General features: G+C 47.3%; 1 protein-coding gene across 4 annotated transcripts in view; it reads left to right on the forward strand.

Moving 5' to 3' along the window:
* The first annotated feature begins 1,639 nt into the window (after window positions 1–1,639).
* SNX24 (sorting nexin 24) overlaps window positions 1,640–25,329 on the forward strand; it is a 187,714-nt gene continuing 164,024 nt past the window's right edge. Inside the window, exons 1-2 of one of the 4 annotated variants that reach the window (XM_075541440.1) lie at window positions 1,754–1,827; window positions 2,963–3,048. In XM_075541440.1, coding sequence (XP_075397555.1) covers window positions 3,034–3,048 — 15 coding nt within the window. In that variant the 5' untranslated portion in view covers window positions 1,754–1,827; window positions 2,963–3,033. Of the gene's footprint in view, window positions 1,828–2,962; window positions 3,049–25,329 lie in introns of all 4 variants that reach the window. The other 3 variants (XM_075541439.1, XM_075541442.1, XM_075541441.1) reach the window with 3 other exon arrangements.

A 25,329-nucleotide genomic window follows, 5' to 3' on the forward strand; every position in this document is an offset into this window, starting at 1 on the left:
TTCCTCTAGAGACCAGAGGGAGAAAAAGCCTCCCCCTAGAGCCCCTAGAACAGTGGTTCTCAACCTTCCTAATGCCGCAACCCTTTAATACAGCTCCTCGTGTGGTGGTGACCCCAATCTTAAAATTATTTTCGTTGATACTTCATAACTGTTATTTTGCTACTGTTATGAATCATAATGTAAAAATCTGACATGCAGGATGTATTTTCATTGTTCCAAATTGAACATAATTAAAGCATAGTGATGAATCACAAAAACAGTATGTAATTATATCTTGTGCAATATTTATTTCTAATGACAAATCAATGACATTTTGTCTTGAAGCACGGTGTAGCATGGGTAACAGTCTTCATGCTGGGCACTCATATTTGGGCGCATCTGTATGTGGGTGCACCCCCTGGAGACGAATAGAGGAGCAGCATCTCTGTTCCTAAGACCATCGGAAAATGGTCTTAGGTGACTGCTGTGACAGGGCCATTCAACCCCCAAAGGCGTAGTGTCCCACAGGTTGAGAACCGCTGGCCTAGGGTCTTAACTCATAAACTCTATAGAGTTCGCCAGGTTGGAGTACCCTTTGTTCTCCAGGAGAAACTGAGTTAAAAGCAGCTCTTTGCCTTATAGACTAATTAATGGAGCAATCTGCAGAAGGGTCACTTATTTTGGCTTGGCTGAGTGCAGTCACTTTTCACAAGTCACGTCCAAGCAAGTTTGGATGAAATGCAACCTTTAAAAGACAACTTGATAACCAAGTCACCTCAGTTGGGACACTTAATCTTTCAGGCACAGTCCAGTGCTTAGGCTCAGGCTTGCGGGGTGGGTCATGGTCCCCACCTGCGGGGTGGGGTGGGGGGCTGATGGCACAGTTGGGGGCTGTTCACCACAGGGTAGCACTAGGGGCCCAGCAGCGCTGTGGGACGATGGTGTGGCTTTCAGTTCTCGTAGATTTCCAGCCTTGAAAGCCCACAGGGATAGTTCTTCTCTGCCCTCAAGGGCCGCTGTGAGCAGAATCCGCTCTCGGGCAATGCATGAGAATGATTTAGACCCTAAGCAGGGTCACTGTGAGTGAGTGGGTCCCCACCCCTCTCTCTCAGATTAAAAAAAAATCTTTATGCAATTTAAAGGCAGTCTTTTTCACATTAAAAGCAAGGAGCTCGGCGCTTCCTTCGGCGACAGCACCCTTTAAGGCTGAGTGACAATATCAGTCCTAGATTAGAAGACTAACTGACTGTGAGGCTGCTCCTGGACTCTTGGGGTGAAGTCTTGGTAAAAGTTGAGGGGGTTCACTGGTCTGGAGACCAGCCGAGGATGGGTGGATTTCACCCAACAGAAGCAATAGCAGACGCTCCAGGATTTGCTGTTCCTACGTTGCCCTTTTGCAATGTGTTGGAGGTGATGTCTGGCAAAGGGCACACCGGGCGCCCGCCGGGCCCGGGGGCAGGGAGCGCCGCAGCGTCGGCGGCGCGCACACCCCTTTCTGCAGACTCACAGCCCGGCAGGCCCCGCCTCCTCGGGGCCCAGCTAACCGCCGCCGCCGCGCCCCAGGCCGGAACCCCGGCGCCCACGCCCGGCCCTGGCCCGCGCCTCCCGAACGCCGCGGCCGCGGCGGGGCCCACGCGCGGGGCGAGGTGCGGCCGCGGGGCCTGCGGGCCGAGCTGAGCGCACGGAGCCGGGAGGCGGGGCGGCCCGGGCGGGGCGGGGCGGGGCGGAGCGGCGGCCGCGGCCATCGGCCCGCCCCCCGCACGCCCTCCGCCGGCCGGTGGTGCGGCCATGGAGGTCTACATCCCGTCCTTTCGCTACGAGGAGAGTGATCTGGAGCGGGGATACACGGTAGGCGCGGGCTGCGGCGCCCCGAGGCCCGGGGGGCCAGCGCGTGGCTGCTGCGCTCGAGGGTCCCCGCACGCCGCCGCCCCTGCGGAGGGACGCCCGTCGCTCCGCTCCCCTCCCCTCCCCCGGCCCGGAGGCCGGGCTGCGCCCAGGCGCGGTTGTCAAGGAAACGCGCGCCCCCTCCCCGCGCGCGACTGCGGGCGCCCCCCCTTACCCGGGGTTGGGCCTCTTCCCGCCCCGGCCCTGCTCCTGCCCCGGGACCCGAGCGCCCTCAGCAGCAGATCCTGGGACTGGGCGCTGGGGTCGGCCCCCCCGGCCGCCTTGGGGGGCTGCGTTCGCTCCGGCGCAGCTGTCCCTGTGCCCAGCCAGAAGTGGCTCTGTGGCAGGTTCCCCTTGGCTTCCAAGTTCCGTGAGCGTTCACGCAAATGGAAATCAGGTTCATTTTTAAAATGAGCATGTGTAGCTACTTTTTAGCCAAAGTAAATGTGTGTATTGATTTTAGATGGTTTCCAAAGTTTTTCCCCCTAGTTCGGCAGTGTTAGGAAATGTCGAAATCAGGTTCGTATTTGTTGAGCATGGCCAGTTCCATCTCCCCAAACTGGTCACCACGGAATGGAACCGGGGGCCTGGAGATTGTGGGTAGTGGGGAGGGTGGAGACGGAGGCTGCGGCCTTTGGGTCACAAGTGAAGTAAGTACTGTATTCAACATCTTTATCTGGACAGTCATTGCTAGAGGGAGAAGTGACTCAGGCCAGGTAGCTTGGGAAGAATTTATTTCCAGGTACAGAGCAGGTAGAGTTTGGGGGAAGATGACAGGCCAGTCTGAAGGAATTATTTTTACTGCAGAGACATACATACACATGTTAAACGCCAGTTACATTAATGTGAGAACTATATTAACCTCTTTCCCCTCCCCTAAATATTGTTAGTGTTTGATGACTGCTTGGATCTTTGTGTTTCTGCAATGATGCCCAAGTCACCATTTCAAAGGAGGCCTTCGAATTAACAATAGTTATCGGCATCTATCTGTGTATCTGCATCTATCTATATAGAGATATATCTCCGGGAGCCTGTAGACTGTTACAATCAGACAGCTGGGTCCTCAGACAAGTACTTAAGAGTTTCCACCATCCCACAGGAAACTGCAACCAGGAGAAACTGCAAACAGTGGTCCTTCCACGTGTGCGATTGATTAATCCTTTCCAGTGCATGAGAGGAGCAAAGGTTGGCATTTGAGCCCGTACCTGAGTCCCTGGGAGAAGCACGTGGCAGCCGGCGTCAATAAAGAAAACCTGAGAACGGTTTAGTCTGTGTGTGGGAGCCCTGTGACTCTCCAGCGCTGTGCAAGTAACAATAGCCGCTATATGAACATAGGGTGAAGCATTCTGTATCTTCTTGAAGGAAAAGAATCCATTTAATTTGAACCTGATGAAGATTTTTTTGCTTTAGTTTTGTCTAAGTGTGTTAGACCTTCCACTTCCTCATCTGTCCCATCAATACCTTCTACAGTCACAGAGGGCTGTCTCTGGGACGGATCTTCAGGGCCCGAAGATTAAAATGACCCTGTGTTAGGCTAGGATCCTTGATCTTCAGAGAAAAGACAAAGGTGGTCTCTCTACTCCAAGCTGAAAGTAAATTACGCAGAGAGGCACACGTATTTCTTACCAATACTTCAGTCTCATTATCCGGCACGCAACATGTCATTTACCCAATTGTTCCATGCATTACTGCATCAGGACAGACAAGAATATCACTGGCCGTTACATCATGGCATAATTTTATAGGCAGGTAGTGATGTGGTCGCCCTTCCATTCGTGTTCTGATGCGATATGATCATCTTCTGTTTTTGCCTGACACTGATTTTCACATAGCAACTAGACCTGTGGAACCTAACTGTGTTGATAAATGAGGTGCGGGGTCCTCGCTTTTAAACGTCAGCGTAGATAGCTGTGTTGCCTTGTCCTAATTACTAGCAAAGGGATCTTCCACACTATGGGTGAGCCATGATTTATTTACTTAAGTCCCTGTTGATGGTCACGGACATTAATTCTCATTTTTATCAACCTTACCTAATGTTGCAATAGATATCCTTTAACATGCACGCTTATATCCACTGTTAGCACTTCTGGCCCTTTAGAAATGTTGACAGTTACTGTTCAATTGTTCTTCAAAATGTTTATGGCAGTTTATGTTCAGTGTTGAAAGTAAATTGCTTTTAAAGAGTGATCATTGCCCTTTTAACACGTAAGTGTCTACTGTGGGCTTGCATTGTGTTGTTCATGAAATTGAGAGGCAGAAGGATGTTGCTTAGGACTTTTGGGGTTCTCAGCCAGTCCAGAAGGGGCTCAGCGTAAGGCAGGGCAGCAGTCAGGTAGCCCAATTGGAACACTGGAGTCTCAAGAGTTGAGGGAGGAAGTCAGGATTAAGGCCGCATGGGTGATTTGGGGGTAGAGGTGTTCAGAAATGCTGACTTTTGGTATTTGATTTTTTGGGGGGGGGGGCCTGGGCTTGTGCATGTTAAAAAGAGGAAATGCAGAAAAAAGGCTTTCTAAATATCTAGAGTTGACACAAAATGCGCGGGGGGTGGGGAGCCCTCTCAATCAGTGTCCTTTCACTGTCATAAGACAGAGGGGAGCACTTTGTAACAAAGTTCTAACACCAACAAAAACAAAAAAACAAATCAAACGCATCAAGTTGATGCCCACTTTGTGTTTCTGAGACTCCTTAGGGGATCAGATAGCCCGTCTTCCTTCCACAGCACGGGTGCTAGGCACTGTCTCAGTCTCACACCTTCCCCAGGAAAGAACAGTTCGCTCATCAGTGTCTTGGGAAAGAACTGTGGTGGCATAGTGATTATGCATTGGGCTGCTAACCACAAGGCCAGCAGTTTGAAATTACCAGGGCCCCCACATAGGAGAAAGGTCAGGTTTTCTACTTCTGAAAAGAGTTACAGTCTCATAAACTCGCTGGGGCAATTTTGTCATGTCCCGTGGGGTCACTCTGAGTCAGGCATTGACTCCACTCGATGGCAGTCAGTTTGATTGTTAGTTTGAGTGCAAGGTAGGAATTCAACGTGTTTGCTGAATAAACAGTGAGTGATTGAATCCGAAGAGCTATGATCCTGCAGCCTGAAGCCCCACAGTGGGTTGTGTGGGATGGGAGGGCAAACTGGCGTTTAGAGAAATTTGAAGGAGTCTTGGCTGTAGTGGTTACGTGTTCACTTGCAAACCAAAGGGTCGGTGGTTCAAACTTACCAGCCATTCTTCTGGAAAGATTACAGCCCAAGAGACCCCATGGGGCCGTTCTAGTCTGCTCTGTGGAGTTACTGTGAGTTGGAATTCGGTTGAAGGCAGCATGTTTTTGTTTGTGCTAGTGGAGCTTGTGCAGAGTGCTACCAGGAAGAGAAGAGCTGAGTAGAGGGCGCAGCCTTGGGGCCACACCAGCCAGAGTATCAACTTTAACCTCAAACGCAGGAATGTCACGAGGAAGTTTTTAAGGAAGGAAGTAGCATGATTGCTTTGCACTTTAAAAGGATGCTACGTGGAGCATTACTCAGTTCAGTGACATTGCAAATGTCCCAGAAGGAAAGGAAGGCACATCCGGGGCTTGCAGAGGAAGGGAAGACTGTATACTACCTCACAGGGCCCAGTGACTCCATGGGATGAGGGTGCCAGGAACAAAATTAGAACTGGAGCAGGTTTCAAGAGGGGAGGTCTTATTTGAGACCGCTGGGATCTTCAAGGGTGGATGTGGCTGCTTCATTAAGGAATTCGGGGTAGGGCTTGCCATAGAGCTCTGGGCGTCATTCAGCATAAAAGATTAAAAACAGCATGAATGATGCCGTTCCCCAGGAAGAGCAGGCAGCGGGAGGATTCAGGGAGCGAACAGAGTACAGCCCTACGACCAGGCTGAGCAAGAAAGCCCAGAGGGAGAGAAGCGCAGCTGCAGCAGCAGCTCCGGCACCTCTGACGGAGATGCTTTTCAAGGAGGAAGGCGCCAGGTGCTGCTGAGAGGTCTGAGGTGAGGCTGGAGAACAGTCCATCGGAGCTGACTGTCATTGGGCCCTAGCCATGGAGGAGAGTCAGCTGAAGTCTGATTGCAGTAGGTGAACGGTGACGGGCAGATAAGGCAGTGTCATAACCCATCCTAGTTTCAGTAACCCCCTGCCATCCAGCTGATTCTGGTGCCCGCAGCCCCACCGGGCAAAGTAAGCTTGCTGCATGAGGTTTCCAAGACTGTGAATCTTATACTAGAGCAGTGGTTCTCAATCTTCCCAATGCCGCGACCCTTTCATACAGTTCCTCATGTTGTGATGACCCCCAGCCACAAAATTATTTTCATTGCTACTTCATAACTGTGATTTTGCTACTGTTATGAATCATTATGTAAATATCTGGCATACAGGATGTATTTTCATTGTTACAAATTGAACATCATTAATGCATAGTCATTCATTACACAAACAATATAATTATATCTTGTGAAATATTTATTTCTAATGAAAAATCGATGAGATTTTGTCTTGAAGCACGGTGTAGCATGGGTAATAGTCTCCACACCAGGTACTTGTATGTGCATGTGGCCGGACCCGCCTGGAGACAGAGGAGCGGTGTCGTGGTTCCTAAGACCATCAGAAATATGTGTTTTCCAATGGTCTTAGGTGACCCCTGAGAAAGGGTGATTTGACCTCCAGAGGGGTCGCGGCCCATAGGTTGAGAGCCGCTGTATTAGCGCTTAAATTCCGAGCATTCGGTTTACAGAAGGCTATGGGTTATGGTGGAAGCCCTGAATCCATGTTGAGTCTAGACCACAGGCTCCCAAATTTCTGTAGCCTACTGGCCCCTTTTCAGGGGAGAAAACAAATCCTTCGGCACCATTCTAGCAATAAAAACCATCTGTCCTGTAGCCCATAATCCTGGGTCCAGTGTAGGTATCTGCTTTGGCTGGGTAAATCCAGCCCTCCTACCTCCCTGGGGTGTGTGTGGTGTGTGTGTGTGGTGTTTGGGTGTGTATGTGTGGTGTGTGTGTGTGGTGTGTGCGTGCGTGGTGTGTGTGTGGTGTGTGTGTGTGTGGTGTTTGGGTGTGTATGTGTGGTGTGTGTGTGGTGTGTGTGTGGTGTGTATGTGTGGTGTGTGTGGTGTGTGTGTGGTGTGTGTGGTGTGTGTGTGTGTGTGGTGTGTGTGTGGTGTGTGTAGTGTGTGTGTGTGGTGTGTGTGGTGTGTGTGTGGTGTGTGTGTGGGTGGTGTGTGTGATGTGTGTGTGGTATGTGTGTGGTGTGTGTAGTGTGTGTGGTGTGTGTGTGGTATGTGTATGGTGTGTGTGGTGTGTGTGGTGTGTGTAGTGTGTGTGGTGTGTGTGTGTGGTATGTGTATGGTGTGTGTGGTGTGTGTGTGGTGTGTGGTGTGTGTGGTGTGTGTGTGGTGTGTGTGTGTGGGTGGTGTGTGTGTGGTGTGTGGTGTGTGTGTGTGGTGTGTGGGTGTGTGTGTGTGGTGTGTGTGTGTGGTGTGTGTGTGTGTGTGGTATGTGTGTGTGGGTGTGTGGTGTGTGTGGGGTATGTGGTGTGTGGTGTGTGGGTGTGTGGTGTGTGTGGTGTGTGTGTGGTGTGTATGGTGTGTGTGTGTGGTGTGTGTGGTGTGTGTGTGTGTGGTGTGTGTGGTGTGTGTGTGTGTGGTGTGTGTGGTGTGGTGTGTGTGGTGTGTGTGGTGTGTGTAGTGTGTGTGTGGTGTGTGTGTATGGTGTGTGTGTGTGGTGTGTGTGTGGTGTGTGTGTGTGTGTGTGGTGTGTGTGGTGTGTGTGTGTGTGGTGTGTGTGTGTGGTGTGTGTGTGGTGTGTGTGGTGTGGTGTGTGGTGTGTGTGGTGTGTGTGTGGTGTGGTGTGTGTGGTGTGTGTGGTGTGTGTGTGTGGTGTGTGTGGTGTGTGTGTGTGTGGTGTGTGTGGTGTGTGTGGTGTGTGTGTGTGTGGTGTGTGTGGTGTGGTGTGTGTGGTGTGTGTGTGTGGTGTGGTGTGTGTGGTGTGTGGTGTGGGTGTGTGTGTGGTGTGTGTGTGGTGTGGTGTGTGTGTGGTATGTGTGGTGTGTGGTGTGGTGTGTGTGTATGTGTGTGGTGTGGGTGTGTGTGGTGTGTGTGTGGTGTGGTGTGTGTGGTGTGTGTGTGTGGTGTGTGTGTGTGTGGTGTGGTGTGTGTGGTGTGTGGTGTGGTGTGTGTGTGTGGTGTGTGTGTGTGGTGTGTGTGGTGTGTGTGTGTGGTGTGTGTGGTGTGTGTGTGGTGTGTGGTGTGGTGTGTGTGGTGTGTGGTGTTGTGTGTGTGTGGTGTGTGTGTGGTGTGGTGTGTGTGTGTGGTGTGGTGTGGTGTGTGTGTGGTGTGGTGTGTGTGTGGTGTGTGTGTTGTGTGTGTGTGTGTGGTGTGTGTGTGTGGTATGTGTGTGCACGTGTATGTGTGTGATCGCTCGCTTGGGAAACCTTGGCATAGAGGGAAACCTTGGCATAGACTGAGCAGCTAGTGCAGGGGTGAGGTACCGGGGCCATCTGAATAATTCAAACTCACAGGCTGTGCTGCTCCAACAGTTAATAGTCACCGCTGACCTGCTGGCTAAGGAGCCCTGGTGCTGTAGTGCTTATGCACTGGGTTGCTAACCTCCCTGTCAGCAGCTTGAAACCACTCGCTTCCGGAGAAAGATGAAGCTTTCTACTCCTGTAAAGAGTTCCAGTCTCGGGCCCCACAGGGACAGGCCTACCTTGTGGTCTAGCGTCGCTATGAGTCAGAGTTGACTGGACGACAGAGTTTGGTGTGATTTTGCTTTAATGTGATGGCCGGAAGGGCTTCTCTTTGGTGCCCATGTGGTTTTAGCTCATGTTGACGATTTTGTGGGCCTTTTACTGTGTGCATGCCAGGCCTTCCCCATCCCTGCCCAAGACAGTTCTTTCTGACGGTGACCAGCAATATGAAAAGCTTCGCCCTGAGGCAGAGTACTTTTTAAGTGGTTTGCTGCAGCCCCCCTGGCCAGCATACAGAGGGACAGTCTTGCCCTCAGGGACATGCCTGGGCTTGCCTTTGGTGGAAATTGGCATCCTACAGCCCAGGGGTCCAGGATTGTGAGTCATACCCTAACCAGGGTGGTCCAAGGACCCCCGAACCACTGCTGTCAGCTGGTCTGATCTGCACTGGTTACCCATCCCACTCACGGTCCCTTTCTCTCCAGATTCTGGACTGTCACTAGCAGGAGGTGGTCTGCCAGAAGACATGAATTTAGCAGATTTCTCTGCTTGTCCATGCTTGATAACTAATCCTCCCAGCTGTGAATGCTCTGGATACCAGCATGGCTTCTTACTATCGGTCTCCCGCATCCAGATGGTTCTTTAAAAAAGTTACTGGCATATACTACACACGTCATACAAAATAATCGTTCGGTCCCGTTGTACGAGTTGTACAATCGTCTCCACACTCAATTTCCCAACATTCCCTTCATTCTTGGGCTCATGGTCATCAGCCCCCCACCTTCTCCCATTCCCCTGCCCAAACCCCCGAGGAACTGTCAGTGCGGACACTTTCTCCGTGGCTCTACCTGTGCTGGGTTTCATGTACAGAAAAACATGGAAAGCAAAACAGAGAGAAGAAAAAAACAAAGATGCTGCGCTCTGCAGGGCTATCACATTCCTGGTGTGTGGTAGACCCTGGAAATGGATTTTGGGCACCCATTGTCATCCATTGCCTTCTGCAGACCAGGTGTTCACAGATGAAGTTCTGATACCATTCCCTCCTTTGGGTTTGGATTTATCATTCACAAGCCCTGGATCACACAGGCTGGTGTGTTTTTTCTGTGTGGGCCCAGCTGATGCCTCACTCAGTTAGCTGCTGGTTCGAAGACAAGCCTTTTTTTTTTTTTAAATACTTTTATTGGGGGCTCTTACATCTCCCAGCACAATCCATTCATTCATCCACTGTGCCAGCACATCTGTACTTATGTTGCCATCATCATTTTCAAAACATTTTATTTCTAATTGAATCCTTGATATCAGCTCCTCATTTCCCCCTCCCTCTCCTGCCTACCCTCTCTCATGAACCCTTGATAAGTTATAGATTATTATTTTCATATCTTATATTATCCTCTGTTGTCCTCACCCACTGTTTTGTTGTTCATCTGCCTGGGAGGGAGTTATATGTTGATCCTTGTGCTTGATTTCCCCTTTCTCTCCCACACCTTCCCTTTATCCTCCTGGTATCTCTATTCTCATTGTTGGCCCTAAGGGGTTTATCTATACTGGATTTCCTGGGTTTGGGGCTCATTTCTGTAGCAATGGGCTTTGGGTCCCCACTCCCTGTGCCCCCCGCCCCCCAATTCACATTGGGTATGCTTTTGTTCTGGGTCTTAGATGTGTGATATCTGATTCTATCGATACCTCATGATCACACAGACTGGTGTGCTTCTTCCTTGTGGGCTTTGTTGCCTCTTACATAGAAGGCTGCTTATTTATCTTCAAGACCTTTAAGACTCCAGATGATACATCTTTTGATAGCCGGGCATCATAAGTTTTCTTCACTACATTTGCTTATGCACCCGCTTTGTCTTCAGTGATCATTTCTGGAAGGTGAGCATCACGGAATGCTGGATAATTAGAACAAAGTGCTCTTGTGTTGAGGGAGTACTTGAGTCGAGGCCCAATATCCATCTGCAACCTTAATTCTTAACATATAGATAAAAGTACATAGATCTATTTCCCTCTTGTTATATATATATATATGTTTACATATGCATATGCCTGTATTTAGACCTCTATCAATGTCCTTTGCCTCCTGGTTCTTTCCTCTATTTCCTTTTACTTTCCTCTTGCCCCACCATCATGTTTGGCCTTCATTCTGGTTTAGTAATTCCTTGATGCTACATTGCCCTTGATTAAGCCCCACTAGGCATCCTATGCCCTTCTCTCCATTGATTTTAGTTCATTTGTTGTTCCCTTGTCCCTGGGTTGGTTCCTCCTCACCACCACCCCTTTTCCTTTCTCCCGCCTCCCCTTCTCCCTTCTCCTGACCAGAACCATTGGCCAGTACTTTTTCGTCTCTGAATTCGTTATCCTGCCTATCTTATCTAGATAGACATGCAGAAACATTAATACGTTCAAAAACCAAGCAAAGCCAAGCAAAACAACAAAGGAAGTCAAAACCAACAACAACAAAAAAACCCAAAATAACAACAACAAAAAGAAAGCCACTGACAAAAAGGGAAAAGCCTGTAAATAGTTAAAGGTCTGTTTGTTGGCGTTTACGAGGGTTTTCCAGTCTGGTGGAGCGTCACACTCTTGTCTCCAATGTAATTTTGGTATTTCCTGGGGATTACATCACTTTGCTTCCCTTGTTGCTTTGTTCCATGCCCCTAGTGTTTCACCCCACTGTGATGGGGTTAGATTCGGCACAATTTCCACACTGTGTCTCCAGTGTTGTCCCCCATTTTGTTAGAGTTTAGTGAGGGACATTGTGGAAGACAAGCGTTTAAGATGCCAGACAATGTTCTTTTTCTTATAACCAGGCCAGATGGCTCATTTTTGTCTTGTCTTTGTCCTATTTAGATATATCTGTAAATATTCTTGAATTTGGAGTCCTTATGTCTCTAGAATGATCTTTATGAAACCAGGTAGTTTCATCTTTCTTCTGAGAAGTGGCTGCTGGATCCAAATCTTCTGTTTGTTTTTAAAAAAATTGTTCTTTTGGAGGCTCGTACAACTCTAATCACAATCTATACATATATCCATTGTGTCAAGCACATTTGTACATTTGTTGCCATCATCATTCTCAAAATATTTTCTTTCTACTTGAGCCCTTGGTATCAGTTCCTCATTTCCCCCCTCCCTTCTCACCCTCACAAACCCTTGATAATTTATAAATTATTATCATTTTCATGTCTTTCACAGTTTGATGTCTCCCTTCACCCACTTTTCTGTTGTCCATCTCCCAGGGAGAGGGTTATATATAGATCATTGTGATGGGTTCCCCTTTCCTCCCCACCTTCTCCTTACCCTTCTGGTATTGCTACTCTCATTATTGGTCTTGAGAGGGTTATCTGCCCTGGATTCCCTGTGTTTCCATTTCCTATCTGTACCAGTGTACATCCTCTGGTCTAGCTGGATTTGTAAGGTAGAATTGGGATCATGATAGTGGGCGTGGGGAGGGGGGCGGGAGAAGCATTAAAGAACTAGAGGAAAGTTGTATGTTTCATTGTTGCTACCCTGCACCCTGACTGGCTTATCTCCTTCCCACAACCCTTCTGTAAGGGGATGCCAACTTGTCTACAGATGGGCTTTGGGTCCCCACTCTGCACTGCCCCTCATTCATAATGATAGGATTTTTTTGTTCTTTGGTGCCTGATCCCATTGACACCGCATGATCACACGGGCTGGTGTGCTTCTTCCATGTGGACTTTGTTGCTTCTTATCTAGATGGCCACTTGTTTATCTTCAAGCCTTTAAGACCTCAGACATTATATCTTTTGATAGCCAGGCACTATCAGCTTTCTTCACCACACATGCTTGTGCACCTGCTTTTTCTTCAGTGATGGTGTCAGGAAGGTGAGCATCATTGAATGCCAATTTAATAGAACAAAGTTTTCTTGCATTGAAGGAGTACTTGAGTAGAGGCCCAATGTCCATCTACTACTTTAATACTAAACCTATAAATATATGCACATAGCTATATTTCCCCATCATCATATAAAAATATATTTACATATGAATACGCCTGTATTTAGACCTGTATAAATGCCCTTTGCCTCCTAGTTCTTTCTTCTATTTTCTTTTACTTTCCTTTTGTCCCACTATCATGTTCAACCTTCATTCGTGTTTCAGTATTTCCTCTTGCTTACATTGCCCTTGATCAAGCCCTATCAGGCCTCCTACACTCTCCTTGCCATCAATTTTAGATCACTTGTTGTTCCCTTGGCCCTGGGTTTGCTAACACCTACTTCCTTTCCCCCGCCTCCCCCTCTCCCATGCCCCCCCACCATCGGTCCATTGTTTTCTCCTCCAGATTGTTTGTCCCGTCTATCTTATCTACATAGACCCGCAGAGATAATAATATACACAAAAAACATGACAGAGCAAAACAAAGCAACAAAATAAAATAAAATAATAACAAAAACCAATGACAAAAAAAAGAGAAACGCTTGTAAATAGTTCAAAGTCTGTTTGTTGGCCTTTAGGAATGTTTTCTACTCATGTATGATTGGTTGCCACATCCTGGCCCCACAGTCTATTTTTGGTATTTCCTGTGGACTTAGTTGCGCTGTTCCCCGTGCTGTTCTGTTGCACACCTTCAGTGTTTCACCTCAGCGTGGTGGGGTCAGATCGGGTGTAATTCCCACACTGTGTCTCCAGTATTGTCCCCTGTAGTGCTGTGGGTCAGCGAGGGGCATTGTATTTGGTGGTGAGGCCGGTTCAGGGGATCTGAATCTTCTGGTTAACATCCCAGTGCTTAACCTGTGGTACCACCAGGACCCCATACTTTCACTATACACTAGTATTATCTATTTTAAGATAATTTTTTTTGTTAAAACAGCAAAACTTACTTTTTAAACTTAGATTAAAACCAAAGCTTGAATATATTCAGCTTTCACAGTATAATTGTTAAGGCGTGAAATTTAGTTTATCAAATCCAAATGACTGGGTGGCATGCTGATACAAATCTATCTTTCTTAGATATGCAAATCAATCACTAATTTATCAGATCACTTATGAATCTATTATGCTTTTTAGTACACGATCATACATCCATAATTATATTACTGTGATAAATACAGGATTCATTATTGCTTTATTTTTGTGTGTGCGGATTAAAATAATACCTAAAAATAGAAGAATATGAGGAGCTACATTTACATATCATTCACCCACTTTCAGTAGCTTATATTGCTTGTTGCATTCACCATCTCTCACTATCGGCCCCCCTACCCTTAGTATTTTAAAGCAGATCAAGTTGATTTTATTTGTTCATTTGTACGTGTTTCAACATGAATATCTGACAGATGCAGATTTAAAAAAATATAACCGTGATGCAAATATTGCCACCGAATGCGCAGTAGCATGGGTATTCCAGGAGCCCTGGTAGTGTGGTGGGGCAGTTAATGGCCAGGTCAGCAGCCGGAACCAGGGGAGGCTGCTCCTCCCATACAGACTTAACAGTCTTGGAATCTCACAGGGGCCATTCTTCCGCTAAGCTTGCCGTGAGTCAGGATTGACTTTGTAGCAGTGAGTGGAGCTAAAGTATCATTCTCTACCCAGCTGTTGTTACCGTTGTTTTTTTTTTAACATAACGGCAATAAATATATTGCTTCTGAATTACCACTTGTGTGCAGACGACCGGGTTGTCAATTTGTGTTTCGGAGCACAGGCGTGGGGAGGTTGAGTGAGTGTGCCTGACCACCTGAGCGGTGCTTCCTCTCTCCTCTCTCAGCCTCAGGTAGCTTCCCACCGGGTGGCATTGGCCCTATCACAGTTGCAGAATTTGTTTTTTTTCTGGTGTCCTACAATGTCCCAAAGGAGAGATAGTGGTTTTTAAGGATAACCCCCTTGCCCCCCACTTTTCCTCACAAACAAACCAACAAAAAATCCCCAAACAAACTTAACACACCTCAAACCCACTGTCCTCTTTATGGTAGTGATCCATATGGACCCTGGAGGACGGAGCCGAGCTGCCTGTGTGGGTTTGTTTGTAAGACGGTAAGCCTTTCTTTCTAAAGCTTTATTAACCATTATCTACATGTCATACAATTCAATAATTCATTCATATCTATAAAACTTGTTACAATTGCCACCATATTCAATTCCAGAACATTTTCTTCTTCCTTATACTCATTGTTATTCATGTAATTATATATATATATTTCTAATTGTGGCAAAATAATACACAACAAACTATTCTCCGATTCCACCTCTTCTACTTGTATAATTCACTGCCATTGTGTTGTATTACCATTATGGAAAGCCTTTCCAAATTATTTCACCACCACTGACGTAGACTCCATGCCTCAAAGCACCAGCTCTTTCTCCTTCACCCATAGTAACCATTGATCCAATTTGTTTTTCCTTTCTTTTGGTAAAGTAGCTTTCTTTCGTATTCACATATCATACACTTCCATGGGGAAATTGCTTTTAAAATGAGTCGTATATACATTATCACAATCAGTTCTAATGCTTCCTCCCTGCAAGACTCTAAATCGTTATGGGAGTAGAAGGCCTTATCTTCCCCCGGTGGAATTGGGTGATGGTTTCCAACTAGATTAACCAAATGTGTTAAAATAATCAGGGGGGCATCTCAAGAGTTGGGACTGGGCTCAACCTGTTACTCTCACCCAGATATGTGGGCTGTACCACTGTAGGAGAAGGGCAGAGGGTGTCAGCGAGACCAGTATCCACACTGCCTTTCACTCACGCATTATAAGGGTGGGTGGTGAAGGAGGCCTTTGTGTAGCAGAGACAGACTTGGCACAGGGGCTCATTCATGGTGACACCATAGCACGAGTAGACATTCACAATTTGTTGACTCATTAATTCAAGTCTGCATAAAATAGTTTTTGTATGCTGAAGGACAAGAAATACCATGAGAAAACCTTATTCAATATTGTTTTTCTCATCTTCAAAAGAGGATAAAACTAGTGTCTTACCTGCAATGAATGTGACTTTTCCATGAGCATTAATGTCTACCCTTTCTCTCCCTACCCTCACACCTGGTGTCCAGGTCTCTATACATCTGCTTTTCTGTAAGTGAGGTAGGTTGTACAGTACTTGTTCTTTTGTGATTGGCTCCTGCACTCAGCACAATATCTTCAAGTTCCATCCATAATGTTAGCATGTCGTCGAGACTTCATTTCTCTTACGTGGTGATTAGTATTCCATTGTACGTACTACATTTTCTTTGTCTGTCTATTGGTGGGCATTGAGGTTGTTTCTACTTTTTGGCTGTTGTGACTAGTAGTGCAATGAATATTGCTGTAGAAGTCGTTTTTCCAGTGTCTGCTTTCAAGACTTTGGGGTATATGTAGTGTTGGATTAGCCAAGAAGCAAGGTAAGCACGGGTTTGCTTCTGTTTACTCACTAATCTGTCTTCCCCAGAGCAGCTGGTGGTTTTAAACTGCTGACCTTGTGGTTTGCAGTATCATTTGTAACCCACTAGTCACCAGGGCTCCTCACAAACTCATGGAGACAGTCTGCCTGGTCTTATAGAGTCACAATTAGTTGACAGCGACTGGATGGCATAAGTGTCAGTGATCCATTGCTGGAGGGAATGCAAAATAGTACAGCCATTGTGGAAAGCATAAAACACTACCATCATCACCATCATCATCATCATCACCATCTTCATCATCTCACTTCCATCCAGTCAGTTCTAACACAGTGACTCTATATGACCCAGCAATTCTACTCTTAGGTGTATAATCCCAGGAGAGGCCTACCCATTTAAGGTGAGCATGGGCTTACTTGTGCTTACATGTTCATCTGTAGTGAACAATTTTATGTGGGTTTCATCACATCATACTGAATTATTCCATCGATGGCAGGGATAATAAATTTGAAAAGAGGTTTTGATTCTGTAGGAAAGTGCTGCAGGGATGGGAGAGGAACGGGTGCCAGCAGATGTAAAATCAGAATCTTTGTGGGGTGTTGGGGGTAACCCTCGTATGTGAATGACATGGGGACCATGCCTGAGCTCTTCTGGCTTACCTGTCGCTGTGAAGCAGAGGTAACATGCCGCTACTTCATCCTTCTTTACGAACTCCGACGCTGACCATTCCTCATGGCACTCTTTCAGTGCCGGGTGCCGTAGTGCATTGCAATAGCCTCTCAGAGCTCACAGACAACACTCACAATTTTGGAGTTTGCATAGGGAAGTTAACAGGTTATCCGTCACAAGTCAGGATCAGAAAACACTAAGGACACAGTCATAAGTCCACAGCAACACCTCTCCTCAGAAAAGCTAAGGCTCTCCTCTAGTCCTTGGCTTCGCAGCCAGGTGGTTCCTGCACCTCTGCCCGCCCAGTGCTCTGCCTTCCAGTCTCCTAGTTCTGTGCTGCACCACTGTGCTGTTCTGCCTCAGTTTCCTTACCCCGACCGCTGGTCTCAGCCTGGCTCCTTTGCTCTGTCTCATGGTCTTCATGTAGCAGCCTCTCGTCTCAGCCTTTGTCACTTTAGATCTCAAATGCCTGCACGGATAGCTCTTCTATTGCTCCTGGGACTCTTCTGTTTCTGAGAGGACTCTGATACACCGAGGATGGCTTTGATGGGAGGGATGATTTTTGTCTTTCAGCAGACCATATCTCCTAGGAAACGAGGCACATCATCTACTAAGGTGGAGCCCCCGAATATATCTTACCCTAATCCTGTAACAGAAAACTCTCCAAAGTGGAATTATAACAACAGGCAGAGGTTAGAATTCATACTACATCACATACAGCCATATGAATTGATTAATTGATACATTTCCGGTATCCTTGCCTTGTTCGTGATAATAAGGCTCCTGTTTTATTTTGAAGCAACTCTCAGACACATCTACAATTTTCAGTATGTAGGTTCAAGAGTCAGAAGTTATAACCACATCCTTATCATTCCCTTTAAAAATAATGACCTATTATCACACACTGCAATCCATTTTTACATTTCCGTAATTGTCCCAAGCATGTGCTTAAAAAAAACATCTCTTTCTTATTAAAATGAGACTGAAGCTAGATCTGTATAATTGCCTAAATATGTTTCCCATATCTCTTTTGGTCTATAACTTCATGTTCTCCTTTTTTTACCTTATACAATTATTTTGTTGAACACCCTGTGACATTTGGCCTACAGTTTCCAACACTGGGTTTGTGGATTGTATCCTTCTGATGTTATTAACATAGTCCTGAGAAGGGGCAGAGGCCTGACCATTTTGAGAGTTTTAGGGAGGGTGGGGGAAGGTGCTTGGCAAGGCTGGTTCTGATGTGTGTTTGTAATGCACGAGTCTTTTGCACACTAACGTTCCGTCATGCAGAACCCATGCTCAGGGAGTCGTGTCTCACACATGTGTCAGAGTACTCGGTGGCTGCCATCTGACTGAAGGAGGCATTGGAGCTGTGTGTCCCCTTCCTGCAGTGGAAGGTTCTTCTGATGTGTGCCTATACAAAGTTTACTTGCACCTTTCAAAGGTGATCAAAGGCAGGGCATGAAAGCTTATAGAAAGGTTTGTTTTCCTTGTTTGTTATCAGTGAACAATTAGATCTCATTGTCAGTCAAAAATTGATGACCACAGCTTCCAAACTATTGAGCCTGTGCTAATAAATGCAACAGTTGTTCATAATCTGGTGGTAAATGACCTTTAAATGCAGACGCTTGCGGAGGCAGTCCTTGGGGAACAATTTAACTTCCAAATGACACCCATGAGTACCTGTTATCATTTAAATATGCTTCCTTTGGTCAATAATAGAATAACAAATACTAGTTGGATTTCTAATGTTGATTCAGATACCAGGAAACTTGCTGAATAAATTAGTGTACATTTGATTTATATTGACCAAAATTTTTTACATTGCTGTGTTACAGGTCAAGGTGACATGCATGTAAATGTGCTGTAGAGCAGAGGTCATGCTTGACTGACATGAATGCTTACACTGTTTTTAATTAACTTTTAAATATTATCCAAAAATCCCTTCCCCGGTACCACTTAATAGGAACAGGATGGACGTTTATTTAGGGCATTTGTGGAGACCTTATTTTAAAAGTCAGTAGTCTTGACTTTCCTAGAAAAATAATAGGCGTGAATTACTGCTGCTGCATTTTATCCTTTAACTGATAGGAAAATCAGGTCTGCTTTGTCATTGGATGCTGAATTCATTGCCTGTGGTTTTCCCATGGACGGTTTTGCAGAAATGTTCTGAGGTGGCAGCGAAGAAAACAGAGTAGGGAAACAAGTCTGACGGATAGAGCAAGTCCTTTATCCAACAAAGGCACTTTCCTAGTGCTGTGAGCTGTTTCCTCGCGTGGAAGGATGTGAATTCATTTTGTCTGACGTTCATTAGTAGTCCACAGCAGCGTATGTTCTAGAGAAGCTTTAGTCGGCGCTCGATTTACCTGCTGAGAGAATATCTTCATACTTAATGCCTACTTTTACCCTGCCCTCCCTCCAAAAAATATTTGGAGGTGTTTTAGTTTCAGGGTAGAATACTTACTATTTTTGTTCCAAGTAAGGATATATACACATTCAAGCTTTTAGAATTGAACTGTACAAGATTAGTTGTTGACAATAATGTTCTTTGCCTTTAACCAAAAAGTGTTTTGAGAAAGAAGAGGCCCCTCTTGAGTTTGCTTCTGGAGCCGCTGCATGTAAACCAAAGGTGTAAGAGCGTCATCATTTCACTGTGGACTCTCGTAACGCAAACGGTGCCACCTGCCCGGGGTCGGCCTGGGATGGCGCTTTGGTCGCAGCCACGCCGTGACTGCGGCCGCGGTGTTTGCGCTCTGGCGCAGACATGCTTTATGAACACTGTCAGAGTCATATCACGGAGAGGGGCGGCAGATGTGCCACTGTGGAAAGTGCTAATCGAGAGAGAAGGAAGTGGCGATAGTAAGACGGAAAGTGGTGAGAGAATGACGAGCGCAGCGTGGCATCCAGGATGACTCATTGAACCTCAGGAGTGATTCCGCAGGCAGGCCCCTGCAGCTCCTCGTGAGCGAGCGAGCCTGCACACCGTGCGGGACCCCGCAGGCTCTGGCGGACGCCATGGGAAGACTCCTGGGTGTGGGCGCCAACCTCCAGTGCCAGGCACTCCGTGCAAAGGCAGGAGAGAAGGGTGAAGGTCGAGGACAAGGTGAGCCATAATGACCCAGGGGCAGCAGATGGTACTGGAGATGGCCCTTTCAAACACCACCCATTTGGGACTCCTGGGTCCCACCCTCAGAGCATCGTCATTGAGGTATACCTTGAGCATCAGAAGTTTTAAAGGCCCCCTGGGAGCCTACTGCCCTAAAAAATACCCCAAATCCCCAAAGCCTCTGGAGGTCATGGAGGAGGGATATTTATTCCAACAAAGCCTAGCTGTGTCGAGTCATGGTTTGCGGGGTGGGGGGTTGGGTGTTTTTTAAATTCATTTTCTCAGGTAGGACAGGTGACTTAGAAGCACAAGGTTGGCGGTTCAAGCCCACCAACTGCCTCTCAGGAGAAAGAGGAGACTCGGCTCCAGTGAGGAGTTGCCACTTTGGAAACTGTGTACAGGGCTCACTAGGCGTTAGACCCAACTCCACGGCAGTGTTTTTGTTTGTTTCATTTTTAATCCTCAGAGAGCCTTATTTAGTTGGGGCTAAGCATTGGTATAATTTTAAAGCTTTCAGTGGGATTTTAATTTTTACCTAGCAGCTGAATCTCCGGGATGCCTGGGTGAGCACTGGGGTTGGCGATTCAGAGGCACTTGGGGAGTCAAGTCGGCGACCAGCTTCTTCTTGAAACCCTACAGGAGAGTTCTGCTGTGCACACACGGGCACTCGCGAGTCAGTACCAACGGGACAGCAACTAACAAGCCTGTGGCTTGCGGGGTAGGTGGCTTACCCCGGCTTGAAAAAGATGCCCCAGATTGCAGGTGTCAGTAAGAATGTGGTAAGCCCTAGCTGTCCCCTAGCTCGTCACAGCTATGGGAGCTAGTGTTTGCACTTGTTTATAAGAGGGAGAATCTTTATATAGGATTTCTGTAGTCAGGTGGCCAATTTAGGCTTGTTTGGGATATGACAGAACTCAAGCACCAAACCCCACTGCTGTTCATCCGCTTTACCACCGAGGACCACAAAACAACAAAGTCTTTCAAGTAAACATTTGATAGAAATTCCAGCCTGGCAAAGGGACTTGGGGTCTGTGAAGTTGAATTTAGTCCCGTTTGACCTGTGTTTATTGTATCCATGAACTGTTGAGAATTGTCTCTTGTGAAAAAAATGGTCTCTTGTGTTCAGTAGGGACAATCTGTCACATCTGATTATTGCTTTAGTTGCAATGGAAAGCTATGATGCTAGAAAAGAAAGATTATTCCAGTCTCCAAAGCGCTCTCATATTAAAACTTCAGTATTACCAGGGCTTGGGGCATGGTATTTGTTTTATGGGTAGCCAATGGGCTTCTAAAGAAGCTAGTTTTATCTTTATGTCTTGCCATCATTATCTTGAGGTTGAAGCAGTGTCGTGGGAGGGCAGCAGAGTGGAAAGTGGGAGGGACGGTTGGTGTCAGGATAGGTAACGGAGGATGGGCCCTGGAGGCTCACCTCACCCCTGCCCCATGGCCATGGGAATCCAGAGGAGGTCAGGCCTGCCCATCGTCAAGCTGTTGACTGTGGGACCCGTGAACTCGAGAGCTTGAGAAAAGCTTTTGACCTCAGTCTGTTTGAGAAACTTCCAAGGAGGGCATTACTGCGTTGTGGAGTCCGACTGTTCCCCATTCTAGATTTGCGACTTGCTTATGAGGGAACTTGTGCAAGTCATTCCACTCCCAGGGCCTCATTTCCCCACGCAGCGCTCTCACGGTTCTCACGGGGACAAAGGAAGAACTTCGCGCGGTGCATCGGTTATTGTGAGAAATAATACGAATTATTTCTGATCATCACACTGTTGCCAATTGGGATTAATATACCACCACATATTTCCTATCCCGAGAGGATACACTTTTTTTTAAACCACCTTTGAATAATTCTGTGTTTAATTCACGGCTTTAGACGAATTCTTTTTAAAGGCCATATTAAAAGGCCCTTTGCTGGGCTCTCACACTAGAAACTGATACCTAAAGCGTCCCAGTCATTTCATTGGCGAGAACAAATTCAGGAAGTTGATTGTGTGGTTAAACAACCCATTGTCCATCACAGCTACTCATTGATTTCATTGTGCTTATGTGAAATTTCAGCTGCTTTTCTGTCCACTGTGCCTCTCATACCAGTGCTCTTTAGTCAAATCCTTGGATTGATTTCTCACCTTTTCTTCTTAGAAAAGGCAGCTCACCAGTCCTGAACCTGAAAGTAAATTGGTGTGAAACTGGTGCGGGGGTGGGGGTGGGGTTGCTGGACTGGCCCTAACCTGCTCTCTCTGTGCTTTTGACTTCTGACTCTTCTGCATTCCGGTTCAGCAGACAGATGCAGCCGTTTTTAACAAATGCCGTTTTAATGAAGAATGTTGTTTGTGAAGCTTGTTCTCTTGTCAGGGTTTGTCCCTGTGAGGTGCAGGTCCACACGAGCTCTGGGGGAATCTTTCTGTGGGCCACGTGATTCCACAGGCCTCCCGGGGCAGGGGAGGGAGTCTGGCAAAGATGGCTAATGAGATGGCTGCTCAGTGATCTGCTGTGAGCCAGTTTGCGTGCTGGGTACTTTGTAGGACTGGCAGGGGGACGACAGGGAGAGCCGGCAGAAGTGCCAGGAGGAGCTGTAAGAGGCGGCCGTGGATCCGTGCTGGCGAAGGCAGAGAGGTGATGACTAAGGGGGTGATGCTTATCAGCCCAAGGATTTGCTTCTTTGCATTCCTTCAAACAATGGTGCCCGAAGACCCCTGGTATACCAGGGACTATACTGGGCTCTGGGCTGCCATCGCTTTGAGCCACTTCCCTTCCTAGACTCTCAAGAAGTCACCGACCTCTCTCAAAGGGCTCTTCCTGCTCGTGAATCCTGTTTGTATAGTACCAGGTGAGTTTAATTTATCATCTTAATTATGTATTTATCTTCACAGCTCACAGTGAGTGAACCACCCCCCCCCCCTCAATCTTACAGACAAGGGGACAGACACAAGGAAATTGTCATGTCATTTTTGGGAAGTGAATGCAAACCCAGGTCTGGTGAGCTGCCCTGCTGCCCTCCCACAAGCCTGGCCACTGCCGTGCAGTCAGCTCTGACTCCTGGGTACTCTGTCGCTTCTGTGGGCCCCCGAGATGGTCACTGGGGAGTAGAGAGCCTCGGCTTCCTCCCAAGAAGTAGTTGGAGCTTTCGAAATGCTAGCCCTGGGGTTAACAGGCCACCTCATAACTACGACGCTGCCAGGGCTCCTATGAGCCCGGCTAAGCCTCAGCTAAATGGTGGTGACTAAATGGCACAGGGCCACGTCTCAGGACCCTGGCATTCATTTGGGAGGAGAGACCAGCCCCACATTAGCCCAAGCCAATTGCCTCAAGGCAGAAGTCAGGCATGCCTCTGCCTTCCATCTTTCTTTATTTCCTCCCAAGGCAGTCTTTTCTTTCTGGGTTCCATAATTCTTTGAGAGGCCACACAGAACTCACAGACAACACTCATAATTATGGGGATTTATTAGGGAAGTTAGCAGGCTACCACAAGTCAGGATCAGAAAACCTGAAGGATATGGTCATTGCTCCACAGCGGCACCTCTCCTCAGCCAGCCTATACATCTTCTCTCTCTGATCCTGTCTCTCAGTCACGTGGTCCCCCTTGGCTCCTGGTCTCCATGGGTCAGGAAACTCACCTGCTGCTGTACCTCACACCAGTGTAGTTCGGACTCCGCTCCTCTGCTTTGTCTCATGATTGCCTTATCTTGGCCCCTGCCCTCAGCAGGCATGGCCTGTGCTGCTTCTGCCCTTTCAGGTGGCGTCCTCTGCCGGTGGCCCTTCTTTCTTGATGGCCCCAGGAATTCCCTGTTTTCCTGCTTCTGAAATAGCTCTCTTAAGCACGGGGAGTGGCAGTCAACCACTCCCCTGAATTGGTATCATAGCACAGTTATGTGGTTCCGTCTAACCATTTTGTGGGTGTTTCAGAGAAGAGAGAGAGATAGAAGAGCCACATGAAGAAATTTCATTCCACCAACTATGGTGAGCCCTAGCTATTCCCCGGCTCATCATAGCTATTGTAGCTAGTGTTTGCATTTATTTATAGCAAGGAAACCTGTATAATGGATTTCTATAGAGAGGTGGCTGACTTAGGCCTGTTTGGGATGGGACAGGCTCAAACACCAAACCCCTTCTCCTCTTCATTCACTTTACCACCAAGGACCAGGAAACAACAAGCACACTACCTTTCAAGTACGCGTTTGATAGACCTTCCAGCCTGGCAAAGGATCCTGGTGCCTGTCAAGTTGAATTTAATCGCATCTGACCTGTGTTTGTTGTGTCCGTGAACAGTTTAGAGTTGTCTCTTGTGTTCAGTAGAGATAATCCGTCACAACTGATTATTGCTTTAGTTGCATCAGATGAAAGATATGATGCTAGAAAAAAAGATTACTCAAATGTGTGTCAATTTTAACTGAGGGAAAGTACTTAAGTTTTATGGGTAGCCAACAGACTTGTAAAGAAACTAGTTTTATCTCTATATTTTGCCATCTTGATCCTGAGAGCTAAGCAGTCCCATGGGCAGGCAGCAGACTAGAAGGTGTCGCCAGCTCTGGGTTTGAACTCCCTTCCCAACAGTGCAGCAGTGGCTTTCACATGCCTGTCGCTGCATTTGTCAGATGGGGAGTGTGGGCATAGAAACATGCTAGAGCGCATAAGTGAAAAGCACCCGGCACGGTGCAAGCTCTGTACTAAAAGTGGCTGCCGTGGGTCAAAGGAGGAGCGTGGTAGCTTCTCAGTTGCAGGCAGACAACACACTGGAAGTTCTTTTGTTACCCTTTGTGTGCCATCTGAGCCTCTGCCCTGGACAGTCCTGCTCCCCTGTTTAGTGCCACCTGCTCAGGGCCCATGGACTCCTGGGTAGATATGGCTGGAAGGCCATTGCAGATCGTACACTTTACACTCAGGAGACTCTACTGAAACCTGCTTTGCTGCTGCCTCCTGGGGAAGCCCTCTGTGGTGAACCAAAGGAGGAGCAGCCCTGGCGGTTAGCCAGGACCCCCGCTCAACAGTTTGGGTCTCAGGGTTCTGGTCCTGCTTCTCCCAGTGGAGTCCTACCTAGTTAATAAAAGAGCCCGCCGTCACTGATGGGGTAGCCCTGGACCGACAAAGGATTGGAGGTCTGATTGGAGTGAACCCAGTTCACTCAGTGGAGTAATTCAAGCAACAAAAGAGAGCTTTCCATTACAAGCAGTCTCTTGGTTACGAGTGAGATCTGTTCCCGGAAGTCAGATTCCTACTTGAGTTGCAACAGGTGCATGTGGAGATTCTTGTTTTGCCTTATTTGTGTGCAAGAAAAGGCTCAAAGCATCTTCAGTGGTGTAAAAGCTGCCCGTTAGCAAGTGAAGGTGAAGGTGATGAAGAATTTGTGAGCCGTAGGGGTTAATCTAACAGTTTCAAACCAGGGCAGAGTCACATCACGTTAAAGAGCAAGTACCAGGTGTCCCTGCGTCAGCTGCTGGTAGCTGTGGCATTGCCTTTAACACTGGAGAGCGAGCAGGTTGAGAAGAAACTCAGTTCGAAGGAGAGTCCCTGGCACAGTGAGTTTCAGAACTCTGAGGAAGTGTTTGTTTGTCAGCTGGAACGTCCAGTAAATGTGCAGAGTGAGAATATAGGAACCATTTTCCCATAAAGAAAACGAGGAAACAGAAGATTCAAGAACTAGCTTACTAAATAAAAAATTGGAAAGCGCGATTTGACACCTTGCAGGCA

This window comes from Tenrec ecaudatus, chromosome 2 (assembly GCF_050624435.1).
Source record: "Tenrec ecaudatus isolate mTenEca1 chromosome 2, mTenEca1.hap1, whole genome shotgun sequence".
Classification (NCBI taxonomy): domain Eukaryota; kingdom Metazoa; phylum Chordata; class Mammalia; order Afrosoricida; family Tenrecidae; genus Tenrec; species Tenrec ecaudatus.